Source organism: Myxocyprinus asiaticus, chromosome 16 (genome assembly GCF_019703515.2).
Source record: "Myxocyprinus asiaticus isolate MX2 ecotype Aquarium Trade chromosome 16, UBuf_Myxa_2, whole genome shotgun sequence".
Taxonomy (NCBI): domain Eukaryota; kingdom Metazoa; phylum Chordata; class Actinopteri; order Cypriniformes; family Catostomidae; genus Myxocyprinus; species Myxocyprinus asiaticus.
Window position 1 is genome coordinate 33,593,167 of NC_059359.1, and position 20,800 is coordinate 33,613,966.

The 20,800-nt window shown below is 38.3% G+C and overlaps 1 protein-coding gene across 1 annotated transcript; it reads right to left on the bottom strand.

Moving 5' to 3' along the window:
* Window positions 1-245: 245 nt before the first annotated feature.
* ccdc106a (coiled-coil domain containing 106a) lies at window positions 246-11,315 on the bottom strand. The gene is made up of 9 exons (XM_051721503.1): window positions 11,166-11,315; window positions 10,411-10,488; window positions 10,159-10,260; window positions 9,860-10,045; window positions 9,421-9,471; window positions 9,006-9,233; window positions 5,382-5,588; window positions 4,626-4,929; window positions 246-1,516 (listed from the first exon to the last, which is right to left on the bottom strand). The coding sequence occupies exons 2-9, from the start codon at window positions 10,463-10,465 to the stop codon at window positions 1,492-1,494; spliced, it is 1,158 nt and encodes a 385-aa protein (XP_051577463.1). The 5' UTR covers window positions 10,466-10,488; window positions 11,166-11,315; the 3' UTR covers window positions 246-1,491.
* Between the last annotated feature and the right edge of the window lie 9,485 nt (window positions 11,316-20,800).

Genomic DNA, 20,800 nt, shown 5'->3' on the forward strand with positions numbered 1-20,800 from the left:
TAGGGTCATATATCCCTTTAAAGCTGGATAATGTTTAGAACGTATACAAGAGTACAGGTTCACCATCCCTCTCTTCACTTTTTTCTAGTGACTTTTTAAAATATTAAAATGTTTTACATTATTTTAAAAAGATGCTGATTGAACGAGTTACTTCAAAGAACAAAACTATGGGAAAGCCATATTAGGTAGCAAGACTGGATCTCAAGAATGAATGAATCAGAAAGAAAGAGTCAGAGGCAGTGTTCAGTAGTAAATCAAACACTTTAGTGTCATTTACAATATGAAGAATCAGTTGAACATTTCATAAATGTTTCTCTTAGTATGACAAAAAAGACCAGACTATAAACAGCTTCGTGGCTACTCTCAGCTCAATGTGAAATACAACATGGAAATTAAAAAACAAGAGTGGAAAATAGTCAACTTTCAGTATTTTATGATCAACTGAACTGTAATTGAAATATAAACAAATTATTGGTTCCTGAGGCATAACTGAAATCTACTAGAGTCCTGACCCGTAATCAAAGGTAGCGGACAGCAAAATTACATTGAACGTGCAAGCTAAAGCAAACTTGTTGATTTGATAATGAAGAATACTGTGATGAAAAGATAATCACTCCACTTGTAGGTTTGAATCTCTGCTCAAAGGAGCCATGAATATTTTAATCTCACACACACACACACACACAGTTTAAACATTTCAGATGAACTTCAGCACCAGTTAAAACTTGAACACTTGTACACTCACTCATACTCTCACACAATCATGGACAAACATTAGCGTCTGCACTGTATGTACTAGACTAGACCAGTACTATTACCAACTGTTTTAACATGAACTGATTTACACAATATAAACTTTTCACATGCTGAACAGTCAGTGTCGTCTATTAGGAGACACATGCACAAAAACTCCAGAAATCAAATCCAATGGGGTTCAATTAAGAAAGTACAGTAGCACAGTGTAAAACAGGTGAAATACACTGGTTCTCTGAAGAACCTACACCAATAGTTCATATTGACTGGGGAAAGTCCTTCAGTCAGTCAGGTAAGTGCTACAAGATACAGAGAACCAGGGCACAAATTTGGCCCCGCTGAATGGGTCTAATGATCCCAGATAGAGAACTTATGTGCAACAAACACTGCCATAGTGCTACACATGACAGAGGGCTTGTTTGATTGAATTGCCAATTCTTGACCTTCAACCATAGCTACAATAAATAAAAATCACTCAACAGATCCAAGTCTATTATGAAACAATGGGATAAAATCTAAAAGTACAAGTATGCAGCCCATCCACAGCTGTGAGTGTACAGCTCTATGAGTGAGGGTTGTGGTGGAGAACAGAGGTAATAGTACACTTGGTTCAGAGTATTCCGAACAGCAGAATGGAGGTTGAGACGGTAAATGTGTGTTCTATAGAACAGTAAAATACAGTGCAGGGGTTTCACGATACAGCAGGATAAGAATCAGTTGCTCCTTGTGTTCTTCCAATTATCGATTATCAGTTCCTTTCAACCTGGAGGATAAAAAAAGACAATCCAAGAGTCAGTTTTGTCCAAACTAAAGTATTTATGTTAATACAAAATTTTATGCTGCGTGTTCGAGAAAGAATGTGTATGGGCACACAGTATAGAGTTGAAGTCAGAAGTTTACATACACCTTAGTCAGATACATTTAAACTCAGTTTTTCACAATTCCTGACATTCGTAGAAAACATTCCCTGTCTTAGGTCAATTTTGGATTGAGGTCAGGGCTTTGTGACGGCGACTCCTATACCTTGACTTTGTTGTCCTTAAGCCATTTTGCCACAACTTTGGAGGTATGCTTGGGGTCACTGTCCATTTGGAGGACCCATTTGCAACCAAGCTTTAAATTCCTGGCTGATGTCTTGAGGTGTTGCTTCAATATAGCCACATAATTTTCCTTCCTCATGATGCCATCTATTTTGTGAAATGCACCAGTCTATCCTGCAGCAAAGCACCCCCACAACATGATGCTGCCACCCCCATGCTTCATGGTTAGGATGGTATTCTTCAGCTTGCAAGCCTCACCCTTTTTCCTCCAAACATAACGATGGTCATTATGGCCAAACACTTACATTTTTGGTTCATCAGACCAGAGGACACTTCTCCAAAAAGAAAGATCTTTGTCCCCATGTGAACTTGCAAACTGTAGTCTGGCTTTATATGGTGGTTTTGGAGCATTGGCTTCTTCCTTGCTGAGCAGCCTTTCAGTTTATGTCGATACAGGACTCGTTTTACTGTGGATATAGATACTTGTCTACCTGTTTCCTCCAGCATCTACACAAGGTCCTTTGCTGTTGTTCTGGGATTGATTTGCACATTTCGCACCAAACTACGTTCATCTCTAGGAGACAGAATGCGTCTCCTTTCTGAGCATTATGATGGCTGCGTGGTCCAATGGTGTATATACTTGCATACTATTTTTTTGTACAGATGAACGTGGTACCTTCAGGCGTTTGGAAATTGCTCCCAAGGATGAACCAGACTTGTGGAGGTCCACAATTTTTTTTTTCTGAGGTCTTGGCTGATTTCTTTTGATTTTCCCATGATGCCAAGCACAGAGGCACTGAGTTTGAAGGTAGGCCTTAAAATACATCCACAGGTACACCTCCTATCAGAAGTTAATTGGCTAATTGCCTAAAGGCTTGACATCATTTTCTGGAATTTTCCAAGCTGCTTAAAAGCACAGTTAACTTTTAACCAATTATCTGTTTATTTTTAAGGCATATTGCATTTATGTGCAGTAAGTTTTAACAGCAAGCAGAGATGGTGCCAAATAATTCCATGAAAACATAATACTTTTAGCTTCAAAGTAAAAAAAAAAAAATGTTTATATACATTGCATAGTTAACAATTTCTGACCCACTGGAATTGTGATAGTCAATTAAAAGTGAAACAATCTGTCTGTAAACAATTGTTGGAAAAATTACTCATGTCATGCACAAAGTAGACGTCCTAAACGACTTGCCAAAACTATAGTTTGCTTATATGAAATCTGTGGAGTGGTTAAAAAATTAGTTTTAATGACTTCAATGTAAGTGTATGTAAGCTTCTGACTTCAACTGTATATGGGACACATTTAGGCAGGTCTTTGGAATCATCTCCTGCATTTTTGAGAAGGATATAGTTGCAGGCAGTGTTCGAAAAAGGGGCGGGAGCTCCAAACTGTCAAATATAGGGAGCCCCTAACCCTAACCGTGTGTGAAAGTGATGCCCCCTTTTGGTGTAGATGCAACCCCCTTTTGGAGTAACCCTGCCCTCTTTTGGAGATTTCGCCCCCATTTGGAGATATCTGGCCTGCAGCTACACCTACTTGGCATTTTATTTTGCACATTGGGCGTCATTTATGAAACAAAAACAGAACAGATTTCTATTTTAATAATCATGAATCTGAATTGAATGCAACCTTTTTCATGAGAATGGTTTTAAGAAAGATTTACAATGAAATTTCTTCATGTTTCATAAATGAGGACCATTGACAAAGTGCGGTCAGTCGATTAATTTTTTTTAATTGCGATTAATTGCATACATTTTCGTAGTTAATCGCTATTAATTGCAGATTTTGAGAGTGCTGATATTTGACTACATATACTTATTTTCTTGTCAAAATGCAGGAATGAAATGCTTTAGGAAAGAAAACAAAACAATATGTAAAAATAATGCTTTAAAAAAAAAAAAAAAAATCAAACAAAGCCTTCCACAGTATAAAGACAGAAATGCACTAAAATAGCACCTATTTAAATAACATTAAACGTTTTGCAAAGTCTAAGTTGGAGTTTGACTAATTGAAAGAACTAGTCCCCACATAGGTTGCATTTTCATTGCAATGGGCATTAAATCACTTAAACTGTCCTCCACAATATTAATCAGCTGGCAGACTATGGTCATCCGCTTTGTTACAGCAAAGCAGCGTTCATGATTCATATCAGGGTGTTAGCGCCAGCATCAAGCGTCGCTTTGAACTCTACATGAAAAACAAAAAAAATCTCATTCTGCATTTTGGTGATAGTTAAGACTTGACATGCATCTGTGGTAATTAAAATACACCTTACATACACTGAAAAATACTTGATTTCTGTCACAAGTTCCATCTAAGCTTCTTTTGTACAACAAATAGCATCAAGAGCTCTTTTCCCCATCACTTTATCACTGACACTGAATCACTGCAGTTTGCGTCAGTGTAATGACAGTGTTTATACTTGTTTATGCTGTATTAATGTTAAATGTGTTAATCGCGATTTAGAAAGAAATTGTGTGTTAAAATGTAATTAATCGCATGCTTTAACGCGATAATTTTGACAGCTCTAATTTAAATAAAGCTTACTGGGAGTTAAAAAGTCAAAGTATTAATACGTTTTATTTATATAGCAACTTTCTAAATCTTGTTTTACAAGGAGAAATGCACCATTTTTTTTCAGTATTGTTCACTTATAAATCACTATTTAGGCTATTATTGGGGAACATCTAACACTTGACTTTGGAGCCCCTTCTCTCGCAATACAATTACTTACTATGATAATCTTCTAGAAAATTAAAGACTAAAGAGGAAATGTCTATAAGAGTTATAATGACTCCTACCTCCTTGCATGAATGTATTAATACCTGTAGGAGATGGGCAGGAGCAGGTTGTTTTTTTTCAGAGCTTGCACTTTGCTGAGAGTCTGGGGGTCGAGGGCGATGTAACAGCGCCGGGCGTAGTCCAGAAGCTTTTCTTTGGATGGGTCGAACTCGCCAACCTCAGCCACCTTCTCCGGGGCCACCAGCAGAAGCTCAGCAATGGGTGTGGTAGAGGCCACTGTGTTACGATCGACTCCATGGATCTGGAAGGCCTTCGACATGTTTTTTAGCCTCTGGTATGTCACCAGGATCTTTTTATAGCGGAACAACACACCTGCTGCATCTTTCACTGGAACAAAAAAACAGAACATGACTTTAAAAAGAGAAAAAGCACCCAGCCATCTAAAATGACCTCTCCCTTAATGAGTGTTTACATGCAGGAGCACACCGATTATGTTTAATAACCTGACAACATAAGGTCATGTAAATGCCTTAAACAATATTATTTTATCATGGAAAGGTCATAAACGGTTTAAGCAAAAAACCAACATCACACCTACATACGTATTTGCCCATTACCCTGATTTCGCTCTGCACGTAAACACTTAAAACAGTGTTATGGTGGCTTATCCAAATGTGCATATCTACTTACATTTTTATGTCAAAACAGGAGAAAAAACACGATAATAGCAAATCTCATGTAAATGAGTTGAATGAGCTGACTTTTGAGTGTTTTTTCATCATATTGTGTATGTAAACACTCCTTTCATCTTTCCCACACTTTTAACAGTCACGGCTCACCTCTCTGTCTCTCCCTCCCTCTGGGGATTCTGAAGACCCTCCTCCTCTTCAGTGCTGGATGAGTGCCGGTGGGTCTTCCAGCTGCGCCCATATTCTGTTGAGACATGTTTTCTGATATCACATCCTCTCCTGACATCATTTCCTCTTCCTCCAGGTAGCTATCCTCCAGGTATTCGTCATTTTCATCTCCCAGAAGAGAAAGAGATTCTATGGAAGCAGAAGATAATGTATAACAATCTTGAGTCATTTAAAATAACCCTGAAGTCAGGAGTCTTAAGATGCACTGATCATAATAAAACAGTGAATATAGTTAAACATAAGTTTTGTCACGGCAATTTACAACCAACATTTTGGCCATTATGTTAAGCCAAAAAAGATTTGGTCATGTTGAGATTAGCGGCATTGGCTGATAACCACGTCGATAAGGAATATTCCTGGTTCAATACAAGTGAAGTTCAATTAACAGCATTTGTGGCATAATGTTGATTACCACAAACAATTATTTTTAACTTTTTATTAAGTAAAGTTACATTAAGAGACTTACAAGTGTCTGGGGCTAGTCCATAAATGCTAAAATATACATTGTTTCAAAAGTATAGCCACAAGACGTAAACATTATACATGTTAACTTTAGGGGTGTAATGTTTCACTCGTTTTCTTGATGCATCGATTACTAATCCTGCCGATACATTTGCATCAGTCTTGAAATATGATTTTTTAATTGAGGATCGTTAGTGTTGGTCAATAATTGATTTTAACCGCTACAAATCTGATGAATAGTGATTCAGCAAAACAGAATTCATTGTTTTAGAAAACAGAAATATTAACTTAGTTGTAACTCCTGACAGCCACTGACTATCACGTGAGCAAATGACAGCTCACAAAAGCGCTCTTGTATTGAGTCAAATGAGCTCAAACCATTTAATACAGCTGCCAACTCACTGCATGGCCACTACTGAAATAAAATGCTTTAATTGGGGGGAAACTCTGCTATTATTTTCAATAAGATAAATGCAGTTTTACTAGTATCATTGTTTAGTTGGGAACTTGGTGTGCAGAAAACATTTAAGTCATCTAGATGATTGAATATCTTTTCTTTGAAACCGAATGTAGTCAGATGAAGTTACTTTAATGTTGTAATACTTGGATTAGTTCAATGATTCAGGGTCCCCCCCGGTCATGGAAAACCTGGAAATATCAAGGGATTTTAAAATTGTGATTTCCAGGCCTGGACAATTCATGCAAATGAATAAAATCTTAAAAAGCATGGACTTGGATATAGTGAAATATGGAATACTTTTCTAGTTATTTTATTGGCACATTGCACTCTTTGTTGTACCGTTATATTCATTTCTGACATTACAGGATTTCATCATCATACAACTTTACACATAAAAGGTTAGTAACTGATTTTATCAAACTAAAATCATGTTAACATGTACAGTTGAAGTCAGAAGTTTACATACACTTAGGTTGAAGTAATTAAAACTCATTTTTTAACCACTCCACAGATTTCATATTAGCAAACTATAGTTTTGGCAAGTCGTTTAGGACATCTCCTTTGTGCATGACACAAGTAATTTTTCCAAAAAATTTTTACAGACAGATTTTTTCACTTTTAACTGACTATAGCACAATTTCACTGGGCCAGAAGTTTACATACACTAAGTTATCTGTGCCTTTAATTCCAGAAAATGATGTCAAGCCTTTAGGCAATTAGCCAATTAGATTCTGATAGGCTAATTGGCTAAATGGAGTCAAATGGAGGTGTACCTGTGGGTGTATTTTAAAGCCTACCTTCAAACTCAGTACCTCTTTGCTTGACATCATGGGAAAATCAAAAGAAATCAGCCAAGACCTCAGAAAAAAATAAAAATAAAATATGGACCTCCACAAGTCTGGTTCATCCTTGGGATCAATTTCCAAACGCCTGAAGGTACCACATTCATCTGTACAAACAATAGTACACAAGTATAAACACCGTGGGACGCATTCATCATACTGCTCAGGGAGGAGACGCATTCTGTCTCCTAGAGATGAACGTAGTTTGGTGCGAAAAGTGCAAATCAATCCCAGAACAGCAAAGGACCTTGTGAAGGTGCTGGAGGAAACAGGTAGACAGGTATCTATATCCACAGTAAAACGAGTCCTATATCAACATAACCGCATAACCTAAGGCTGCTCAGCAAGGAAGAAGCCACTGCTCCAAAACTGCCATAAAAAAGCCAGACTATAGTTTGCAAGTGCACATGGGGATAAAGATCTTACTTTTTGGAGAAATGTCCTCTGGTCTGATGAAACAAATATTGAACTGTTTGGCCATAATGACCATCATTATGTTTGGAGGAAAAAGGGTGAGGCTTGCAAGCCGAAGAACACCATCCCAACCGTGAAGCATGGGGGTGGCAGCATCATGTTGCGGGGGTGCTTTGCTGCAGGAGGGACTGGTGCACTTCACAAAATAGATGGCATTATGAGGAAGGAAAATTATGTGGATATATTGAAGCAACATCTCAAGACATCAGCCATGAAGAAAGCTTGGTCGCAAATGGGTCTTCCAAATGGACATTGAACCCAAGAATACCTCCAAAGTTGTGGCAAAATGGCTTAAGGACAACAAAGTCAAGGTACTGGAGTGGTCATCACAAATCCCTGACCTCAATCTGATTGAAAATTAGTGGGCAGAACTGAAAAAGCATGTGCAAGCATGGAGGCCTACAAACCTGACTCAGTTACACCAGTTCTGTCTGAAGAATGGGCCAAAATTCCAGCAACTTATTGTGAGAAGCTTGTGGAATGCTACCTGAAATGTTTGACCTAAGTTAAACAATTCAAAGGCAATGCTACCAAATACTAACAAAGTGTATGTAAACTTCAGAACCACTGGGAATTTGATGAAAGAAATAAAAGCTTAAATAAATAATTCTCTCTACAATTATTCTGACATTTCACATTCTTAAAATAAAGTAGTGATCCTAACTGACCTAAGACAGGGAATGTTTTCTAAGATTAAATGTCAGGAATTGTGAAAAACTGAATTTAAATGTATTTGGCTAAGGTGTATGTAAACTTCTGACTTCAACCGTATAATGTTTACTTCTTATGGCTATTTGAAACAGTGTCTATTTTAGTGTTTACGGACTCGCCCTATTCACTTCTATTGTAAGTGACTTACCATAATTATTATTATTATTATTTTAATAAACAAGGGACAAATTGAATAATTCTTTTGTGGCAATCAACATTATGCTACAAATGCTGTTAATTGAGCTTAACTTGACTGAACCCAGAATATTTATTTAACATCTTTAGTGTTCTCATTTGCATCATTTCATATACACATGTATATTGTATTGACTTCTGGCGCTTTCTAGATATCAGTACCGGCTATTGAAGTTAAGTTGGGGTACCACTACATGTTATACACAAAACTACACTGGATCAAGAGAATTATACAGAATGCTGATTACTGAAAGCAAAAGAACTAACCTACAACTCTATTCTACAATTTAATCTGATGGCATATTTGATACGCATATTCTAGGCATACTAAAATAGGTTGAACAAAAATGATGAGGTAAAGCAAACCTCATCATTTGAGGTAAAATCACTTTTCAGACCCACCATGCAGTTTATTGAGTCTGTTGGTACTACTGCAACTGCTGCTGGTGCTGCCGACACCGTGGGCCTGTAAAAGTGTCTGAGGGTGGGCGGGTCCAAACATGGAATTCATCTGAACAGTGACTGGACCAGGCCCAGAGCTCATGACTTTGGGATTGGCTGAGGTTTGTTGGGATGGCCTCTGCTGGAATGATTGACGGTTGGCTGACCGCTGGCTCTCTGCTTGTTGATCTGAAATGTTAATAATTAAAGACCGACTGAGTTATTTCTGCTGATCTTTATATTACAATAGGGACTTTCCCCCTCACCATGTTAAAATAACATAGCATAGACTTTGACCACCTAATCTCAATAAAAAGGGGGTTTTTCAAGGTCTGCATCAGAATAATGTACACAGTAAAAAGAAGTGTCTGTTTACCTCGATCAGTCTCTCGTCTCCTCCTCCAAGAAAAACACCTGGAATCATTTCCTGCAGGGAAAAGAGACATTTTCTATTACTAAATTATGATTATTGATGGCCTTTCTATATCATGGGCAGACAAATGTGTGGTGTCAGGGCCTTTGGAGCAAGTCAATACAATATTTAAAAAAATTAGACATCTGCACTTACTGTCAGATTTAGGAGAATTCATGTTTTGAAGGAGGTTCTAAGTAAAATATTTATTTATAAGAATTTGTATTGGCCTCAATCAATTTGGCTTTAGTGACCAAATCATCAAAGCTGTGATATTACCCATAAAGATTTATGTTCATTTGACAATTCTGACATCAAGATAAATGCTCCTGACACCATCAAAACTTTCTCTAAATATCCTCTATTAGCACAGTCTTTGCTCACTCTGTCCTTTATGCCTCACCGTTGCTCTCCTGACTCTTAGTTGAGAAAATAAAGCGATCGAGCTGGCAGCGCAGGAAGTCTCTCTCCTCTTCCAGGTCCTCGATGCGTTTCTGCAGCCATGAATTTTTTTCCAGTGAGATCTGCAGTTGTGTGCGCAAGTTAGTGATTAACAGGTACGAGCTGCCCGGTGCTGGCGGATCACTACCTGTATCACAACACAAAGGAACACAAACATATACCCTTATACTTTAACATACAGCACTTAAAATTGGTGCAAACAGTCAACACATAAGATGTATAATAATAAACTGAACCGACCATCAAAATTCTGGTCATTCTGGTTGTAAAAGCCTCCCTGCTGCTCAAAGTTGTTATCTTCAAAGGGAATGGAGATTTCGTATGCATCCTCATTCTTGGGAGCTGAAGAATGAGGAATAAAAGCCACATAAGATGCACATTATTCTTATTACATATTCACAAGTGTCATGACTGATATTTGATGTGACATCAGCTCACACATTAATTATTTATCAAAAATGTAAGTCAGAATGTGTGTGTATGTGCACTCACTCTGAAGCTCTCGTGAACTTGCATGCTTTCTCGTGGCTGAATCAGCATTGTTCATATTTCTGTTAATTCAGTTTTGATCTATAAGCAAAGACACAAGGATGTCATCCCGAAATATCCATTACACCTGCTTTAAAACATTTCCTTCATTTTTTGACAAAGTCTCGAATGTAAAATGTAAAATGTAAAATGCAGATGTAAAATAATGTTTTTTCAAGAACTATAAAAGTAAACAACACAATAGATACCAAACTGAGAGAAAAAAAAATCCAACCAAATAGATAAAAGAACAAAGAGGGATAAAATATGTTGTATAATAATGTAAGATGTACATGCACAAAGCACATTTAGAAATTATCTCATGAGCTGTCAGATGGTGCCCAACATCCTAGTGTACTCTCATCCGTGAACACACACACACACACACACACACACAGCAAAACAATCAAATAATAGACTGAAAGCCAGTAACTATCAACACTAACCAAAACACCAGCCACCCACAACCAAAACATGAATATAAACAGCTTGTCATGAGCTTTACTCATCTTAACATATAAACACTAGTAACGTTATTCATAGTAAGTGATGCACAGCTGCAAAAGTACGCATGTGTTTAAAAAATAAAGATGACATATTGGCTAATGCATTAGGCTAGCAATTAAAAATTCAGTCGTTCCTCATCGCTCACTGAACAACATCGTCCCATTAAATGCTGCATTTCTGTCACTTCATAGCACAAAAGCACATGTACAAACCTTTTCTCATTTGTCAACGTGCTTCTCTTTCACATATATGATGTCTTTCTCAATGCACTTTCATCTGTGTTTTAACTAAAGCGCTTCCCTGCTAACAATAACAATTAAATCGCCCTCAGCAGCGCTAACTACAACGTGAAAATAGAAACTCTAACGACACCCAGAAATATACAATTTCAAAATAAAAGCTTTGAGAACGTTTAAATTACAAAATACAAGTCTAAAAAAACGGACAAAAAAACATTATTTAAAATGCAAAGGGCATTACATAATTGCATATAGCAAGAAGATCTAGGCCAAATTCGACTTCTGGTTTGGTTCTGGCAGTGAAATTTTAACAACTTTGTGTGAAATAGCATTTGGCTGAAGTCTGTTGTGAGTCCAGTCAACCAAAAGAAACAAAGCAAAGACAGACATTGATTTGACTGAACATTGGCTTGAATCTGGTGTCGTGGTAGATTTCTTCAAAACAGCAATCGAAGTGCAGTCAAGTCCAAAATTTCTGGAGACACAAAGTTCTGATTCCAAAACTTTTTATTCGTACCACCCGGCTGAGGGAGAAGTTCCTGTCTTCTGCCCCCCTTACTTTATGACAGGCTTATCTAGGATGTACTTATGTATAGTTCCTTTGTTTATTAATATGTTACATGTGATTTCCATGTGATATCAGCAAAATGTCTTTTAGGATGCATTTGTATACATTCTATATTACTCAAATTTTGTCATATGATCAGGTAATAAGGAGCATACTCTTTATAATAAAGAGACATTTGTTTTTGCTCAAAAACAGGATGTTCCATTTGAACTCGTGATCACAATACCATAAACATAATGCTTTTTCTAGCTGCAAAGTACCTAACTATAATATTTTCTTTCACACTAACAAAAGCATAACTATTTCAATTTATATGCATAAATCAGTGTAATCAGTGGAAATAAATACGAAGTGTTGTGTTGACATTCAGCTGTCGGTTGATAGTCAGTTGCCAATGTGTTATTAAGAGAAGTATAAAATGTGAGTCCATTCTGAGGCTAATAAAGCGCAGTGCTGATATATGTATCGTGAGTGATCAAGAGTTCAAAAGTCTGACTGCTTGGGGTAAGAAGCTGTCATGATGTCGGCTTGTGTGGGTCCGGATGCTGCGATACCACCTGCCTGATGGTAGCAGTGAGAGCAGACCATGGCTCGGGTGGCTGGAGTCTCTGATGATCCTCCAAGCTTTTTTCACACACCGCCTGGTACAGATGTCCTGGAGGGAGGGAATCTCACCTCCGGTGATGTGTCTGGCAGTTTGCACCACCCTTTGCAGGGCTTTGCGGTTGAGGGTGGTGCTGTTGCCGTACCAGGCAGTGATGCAGCCAGTCAGGATGCTCTCTACAGTGCTGGTGTAGAACCGTGTGAGGATGTGGCGGTTCATTCCAAAATTCCTCAGCCGTCTTAGGAAGAAGAGGCGCTGGTGAGCTTTCTTCACAATGGCCTCAGTGTGGTCAGACCATGTGAGTTCCTCGGTGATGTGGACACCGAGGAACTTGAAGCTGCTGACTCTCTCCATCGGTGCTCAATTAATGGTGATGGGGCTGTGTTCTCTGTCTTTTCTCCTGAAGTCGTCTCTACCACAAGCTCCTTGGTCTTACTGACATTGAGGGAGAGGTTGTGTTCCTGACACCCGTATGTCAGAGTGTGCACCTCCTCTCTGTAGGCTGTTTCATCATTGTCAGTGATCAGACCTACCACCGTCGTATCATCAGCAAACTTCATGATGGCATTGGAGCTATGTGTTGCCACACAGTCATGTGTGTACAGGGAATACAGTAGTGGGCTGAGAACACAGCCCTGCGGGGCTCCAGTGTTGAGGGTCAGTGAAGAGGAAATGTTACTGCCCATTCTAACCACCTGGCGTCTGCTTGACAGGAAGTCCATCTGAAGTATCTGGTTTAGCAGCATCAAATAAACAAGCGAAGTCACAGCCTTGGCTAATGCACCTGTATGGCTCTGTAGGTGGATACGGCTCAATGGACAGAGCAGCACGAGCGCAAAGCAGGTGCACCTCTGATCATTGCAGCACTGCGAGAACCAATGAGAATCACGGTACGAGACGTGGAAACCATTTGATTTTGGCACAGAATTCTACATGACCACCCTTGAATTTACTATAGTAACACTAATTGTACTTTAGGCAGAAAAAGATACATAATACATATTAGCATATTTTATTGTTATGTATCATAGTTTAGAGTAGGCCTACTGTTTATAATTACAAATGTGCCATAATTTGTTTCATAGAAATTGTGTTACATCTAACAAAGGTAGAGAAGAAGATCCATGCTTCCATGTGCTTGCTTACTAAGGTCTTGTTACAAATGCCACTGTTAAAACTATAATAAATATATACATACATTAAAATTTTCATAAGGGCAAATGCAAAATGCAAAATTCCAAGAGATGACTCATTTGAATCAATAAGAACCTGATGAAAGGAGTTCCAACTCAGTCACACTGTTAGAATAATTTAGTCACATAAATTAGGTGTTAACTTTTTACTTTTTATAGATGTTATAGATAACCTAAGTTGCTGATACCAGTAAATTTACATCCAACTCAAAATCAACGCTGCAATGTAGAATGAGCAATTCAGTGGGACAAAATCTGCAATATTATTGGTCTTTTCACTTATTTTTGAAATATAATAACAATACCACTTTTATTATTAGTTTCTGTCTTCACATTTTCATTTTATAGGCCCCAGATATAGCCCTCCATCTGCTTAAATTTAATCTCACATTCATGATGCGTAAACCTGCTGAATTTATTAGAAAACTTTAAAATTATGTAATGCATCGAAGTTGCATCGAGCAAATTAAGCAAATAATACAAATATTGGGGGAGTCACGTGGCGCTATGCAGGGGTTGGACGTGTGAACGACGAGCTCTGTGCACTTTGCTAGTTTTTAATAATTATTTTAAGAGATTCGATACACCCTGCTACATAACTGTTGAAGTCAACATGGCAAATAATTTGAAATCCTCTGGCTCTGGAGATATTAAAAGACATTTACGTGCTCAAGCTGATACCTCTGACAGGCCCGCAGACCAGGGACTCGGTTTGGATGGTGCAGCGGGAGAAATTCAATGCCAGCTGTCGAGCATGTCTGTGATGCTGACGAAGGTTGTTGCTGACTTGGGGGATCTTGTTGTAATACGTCGATCGATTACTGCGATGGAAACTAAATTTTCTGAATTGGTTACAAGAATCGGGGACGTCGAGAAATGGATCAATTACCTGGAGTCATCAGAGAGGGAATTAGCTGCTAATCCGTTACCAACCAAGGCAGATTTGGAACTTGTTTGGGAAAAGCTGGAAGACCTTGAGAATCGTAATTGGCGAAACAACGTCTGAATTGTTGGAATTCCTGAGCGTGAAGAAGGTCGAGATATGGTGAAATTTCTAGATGAGCTCTTCCTGAGTCTGCTCGACATAACAGGCCATAAGCTGGAAATCGAGCAAGCTCACAGGGTCCTGGCTCACTGATCCACTGAGGGAGATAGGCCTTGATCAATTCTGGCCAAATTTCTGAGATCATCCGATAAAGGTCTCGTGTTATGCAAGGCGAGGAGTAAAGGGAAGCTTTCTTGGAAGAATCACAGCATTTTCTTGTTCCCAGACTTTGTGAATTCGACAAGAGAGAAACGTGATCGATTCAAGGAATGCAAGAAACTCTTACAAGGGAAGATCGCTTTGCACTGATGTTTCCAGCCAAACTGAGAATAGATACTAAGGATGGCCGCAAAATATTTACATGCCCACAAGAAGCATTGTCTTTCATAGAGACAATGGGGTGAGTAAGCCATTTGGTGATTTTCATGTTGCCTCCAAGTGAGCTTGACCCGCTGAACATAAACTTGACTGTCTGAGGGAGCTGGGCACCTTTTTGCTTGTTTTTGTGTTGGTTCTGCCTAGCAGCTGGAGTTTGTTTTGTGTAGTAACACTCCTTCAAGAAACTCTTGCATCGACGGAGGATCGCTTTTGCACTGATGTTTCCGGCCAAATTGAGAATAGATACTAAGGATGGCCGCAAAGTATTTACATGCCCACAGAAGGCATTGTCTTTCATAAAGACAGTGGGGTAAGCTACTTGGTGATTTTCATGTTGCCCCCAAATGAACTTGACTCGCTGAACATACACTTGACTGTCTGAGGAAGCTGGGCGCCTTTATTTTGTTTCTTTTTGTGTTGGTTCTGCCTAACGGCTGGAGTTTGTTTTGTGTAGTAACACTCCTTCAAGAATCTCTTTTGCACTGATGTTCCCAGCCAAATTGAGAATAGATACTAAGGATGGCCACAAAATATTTACATGACCACAACAAGCGATGTCTTTCATAAAATCAATGGACTGAGGAAGTCATGGTGTGTTCTCACGTTGCTCCCAAGTGAACTTGACTCACTGAACATACACTTGACTGTCTGAGGAAGCTGGGGGCCTTTTTTCTTTCTTTTTGTGCTGGCTCTGCCTAGCAGCTGGAGTTTGTTTTGTGGAATAACACTCCTTCGGGACAGATGTGGATGAATCTGCATGTTCATTATGTTTATTCTGCCTATTGGCTGGAGTTTGTATTATAGATTTTCTTCTGTTATGTAATTCTGTCTCACAAAATTTGTATAGAAGCACCGGACTTAAACAATCCAACCTCAATGTTGTTGATTGTGTGGGGGCTCTCGTAGGCGTACATGGACTGTTTGAGTTTAGAGGGATCGACGACAGTTGCCGCTGTCATGCACATGGTTTATGCACATGTTTTTCTTTTTTCTGTTTGTTTGGTTTGGGGTGAAGTTCGGGGTTTGATTGTTGCACTAATATTGGAATGTGGTCTTTATAATTTTATTTTTGACACACAATCTATTTTTTCTAATATTTCTAAATGTCAAATGTTAATATGAGTGGATTGTCTCTCTCCACAGGGAATGTGAATGGGTTGGGGCACCCCATAAAAAGTAAGAAATATGATACAGTGTTTCTTCAAGAAACAAATCTTTCCTCGCAGGAAGCTGAAAAATTTGGGAAGATATGGGGTAGACATGTTTTCTTTAGTGCTGGCTCAAGTAAGAGCAGGGGAGTCATTACATTGATAAGTAAACATCTACAATTCAAATGTCTCAAACATTTAATTAAATAATTAAATAAATTAGGGAGTGTCATTATAGTTTTGGCAGAAATTCAGGGGCAAAGGTTGATTTTGGCTAATATTTACGCACCTAACTTTGATTTTTTATAGATCTTGAAGGGATGTTGCAAGCCGCTGGCACCTCTCATGATATAATATTGGGAGGAGACTTTAATCTTTTGATGGACTCAGTCTTGATCATAGTGAAGCAAAGTGTGTAAGTCCCCTAGAGCAACACTGATGCTTCACAGGATGTGTAAAAATCTTGGTCTTACAGATATTTGAAGACTTTTAAACCCATCATTAAATGAATAATTAAAGAATGGAAAGCTTCCGCCAACCATGACACAAGCCCGGATCAGTCCGGTAAGAGTTACCGTCCAATTTCCCTGATCCAGCTAGACATTAAAATACTGTCAAAAATGTTGGTTTACCGATTAAGTAAAGTTATGACATCTCTTATACATATAGATCAGGTGGTGTTTATTCAGGGCCACAGCTCTTCTGACAACATTAGGCATCTCATCAATATCATGTGGTCAGTGGCAAATTATCAGATTCCAGTCGCTGCCATCTCATTTGATGCTGAAAATGCATTTGATATGGTAGAATGGGATTATCTTTTTAAGATTTTGGAAATATACTGGTTCGGGATTCATTTTATTGGATGGATTAAGTTACTTTATAGACACCTGGTAACAGCGGTACAAACATATTGATTCATTTCAGATTATTTTACTCTGGATAGGGGCACCCGGCAGGGTTGCCCTCTTTCCCCATTATTGTTCTGTCTTGCCCTGGAACCATCAGCAGCCACTATAAGAAGGGAAGATTATTTTCCAGGGGTGGTAGCGGGAAGTGTGACGCATAAACTTTTGCTTGACGCAGATTATATTTTATTATTAGTCTATTCCAAAATTTAACTATCTGCTACAATCTCTCCCTGTAGATGTCCCCCTCTCTTATTTAAAGCAATTTGATAGCATAGCAAAGTCCTTCATTTGGAATGGTAAGCATCCCAGATTACATTTCAATAAGTTACATAGGCCGATTGACAAAGGTGGGCTAGGCCTACCCAAGATTTAATTTTACTATTTTGCATTCGGTCTCAGACATTTGGCTCATTGGTCACTTCCACCTGAGAGAGCCCCTCCCTGGTTTGGTAGTGAACAGGAAGTTCTTGCCCCTATTTTGCCATTGCAAAGCCTTTCTATCAAACTAATTGGAGAAGTTAAGTTTCACCCCGTTATCTCGCATGTGAAACAGAAGTGCTCCACAAGATGCCCTTTATTTTTGCAGCTCATTTTGCAATTATTCTGCAATACCTGAATCTTTAAAATACTACAAATATTAAAAGTAAATGTAAATAATATGTATATATTAATATAATACTTATATCATACTTATATATTAATATATACTGTAATATATTAATACTGCACTGTAAGTGTTGGGTCTGTTCGAGCCACCTACTGACGCTTAGTTTTTATCTGCTTACTACTGAATCTGTAGGTGTGTTTCTTGTTATTGTTATTGTTATTGAAACTTTAATTTTTTTTGTCATGCTTTATTAAATAAAATATTTTTCTGGGGACATTTCGATTATCTTTCACATTGTGTTTTGTAAATAAGCATTGCCATATATATATATATATATATATATATATATATATATATATATATATATACACACACACACACAATTTGCTCAAAAGTTTGCATACCCTGGCAGAAATTGTGTAATTTTGGCATTGATTTTGAAAATATGACTGATCATGCAAAAAAACTGTCTTTTATTTAAGGATAGTGATCATATCGGAGACACATCATCGGAGGTGAGCTTCCCTCCCTCCAGGACATATATACCAGGCGGTGTGTGAAAAAAGCTTGGAGGATCATCAGAGACTCCAGCCACCCGAGCCATGGGCTGTTCTCACTGCTACCATCAGGCAGGCGGTATCGCAGCATCAGGACCCGCACCAGCTGACTCCATGATAGCTTCTGAATGTCAATACAGTACAATACAACCTACTTTACATTCTATATATACTACTATATATACTAAAAAACATATTTTTTTATTGAATAATGTGTATCTATATTGTGTGTATTGTATACTGTACAGTGTATGTTATTATTTGTATATTGTGTTGTGTGTAATTATGTGTATATTAGACTTTAAATTGTGCTGTGTTAATTTGATGTTATTGTAAATTGGTATATGTCTCATCACTGTCACGACTGCTATGTTGATCGGAACTGCACCCAAGAATTTCACACACCATTGCACTTGTGGATATGGCTGTGTGACAATAAAAGTGATTTGATTTGATATGAAGCCATTTACTATCACATAGTTGTTTGGCTCCTTTTTAAATCATAATGATAACAGAAATCACCTAAATGGCCCTGATCAAAAGTTTACATTCCCTTGAATGTTTGGCCTTGTTACAGACACACAAGGTGACACACACAGGTTTAAATGGCAATTAAAGGTTAATTTCCCACACCTGTGGCTTTTTAAATTGCAATTAGTGGCTGTGTATAAATAGTCAATGAGTTTGTTAGCTCTCATGTGGATGCACTGAGCAGGCTAGATACTGAGCCATGGGGATCAGAAAAGAACTGTCAAAAGACCTGCGTAACAAGGTAATGGTACTTTATAAAGATGGAAAAGGATATAAAAAGATATCCAAAGCCTTGAAAATGCCAGTCAGTAATGTTCAATCACTTATTAAGAAGTGGAAAATTCAAGGTCAGGTAGACCAAGAAAGATTTCAGCCACAACTGCCAGAAGAATTGTTCGGGATACAAAGAAAAACCCACAGGTAACCTCAGGAGAAATACAGGCTGCTCTGGAACAAGACGGTGTGGTTGTTTCAAGGAGCACAATATGACGATACTTGAACAAAAATCAGCTGCATGGTCGAGTTGCCAGAAAGAAGCCTTTACTGTGCCAGTGCCACAAAAAAAGCCCAGTTACAATATGCCGACAACACCTTGACACACCTCACAGCTCCTGGCACACTGTAATTTGGAGTGACGAGACCAAAATAGAGCTTTATGGTCACAACCATAAGCGCTATGTTTGGAGAGGGGTCAACAAGGCCTATAGTGAAAAGAATACTATCCCCACTGTGAAGCATGGTGGTGGCTCACTGATGTTTTGGGGGTGTGTGAGCTCTAAAGGCACGGGGAATCTTGTGAAAATTGATGGCAAGATGAATGCAGCATGTTATCAGAAAATACTGGCAGACGATTTGCATTCTTCTGTCACACGATTTCCATCACAGTCTCCTGACCTTAATATCATCGAGCCACACTGGGGAGATTTCAAACGTGCGGTTCATGCAAGACGACCAAAGACTTTGCATGACCTGGAGGCATTTTGCCAAGACAAATGGGCAGCTATACAACCTGCAAGAATTTGGGGCCTCATAGACAGCTATTACAAAAGACCGCACGCTGTCATTGATGCTGAAGGGGGCAATACACAGTATTAAGAACTAAGGGTATGCAGACTTTTGAACAGGGGTCATTTCATTTTTTTCATTGTTGCCATGTTTTGTTTTACGATTGTGCCATTCTGTTATAACCTACAGTTAAATCTGAATCCCATAAGAAATAAAAGAAATGTGTTTTGCCTGCTCACTCATGTTTTCTTTAAAAATGATACATATATTACCAATTCTCCAAGAGTATGCAAACTTTTGAGCACAACTGTAATTATATATATATATATATATATATATATATATATATATATATATATATATATATATATATATATATATATTTGAATATATATGGGTTGTTCCCTTTTGTTTTGTTTTATTTAGGCCTATGGTTTGTGAGTTTCTGGTAGCTTACTAATATTCTTGAGCGTATTATATTACGTTGGTCAAAGTTCCCGAAACTGAGCATTGCGTGTGGTGCATTTTTCCCCTTGTAGAGACATATTACGATTTGGAGAGGTTAAACATTACCTCAGTTGCAGCAATGCAAACCCTGTTGCAGCAATTTTCACTGCCCTTTTATGCATGGTCAGTGTGTTTAAGCCGACAAGACAAATAAAAATTGCATCTCCAAAGCCACTCCAAGGCAGTTGTCTATGGCGATATAAACATCTTTAATTGTTTGTCAATATATGTAGCACAAATATTTATATTTACTTTAATTTTCACAGATGTAACTTGGGCTATAAAGCACCACTCCATTTCCACTGTACTGAGCAACTACAGTTTTAAGGAGAGACAATTTTGAAAATCATTCACATGTTTGTAAACATAAACAGCATCCCACTTCATCCAAAATTCCACCAACCACCAGTGCAACAGTACTGATGCCAGCGATCAGAGACACACCATCAACCACAAGTGCAACAGCGCCTATGCCAGCGGTCAGAGAAGCACCACCAAACACCAGAGCAACAGTGCCCATGCCAGTGGTCAGAGACAAACCATCAACCACCAGT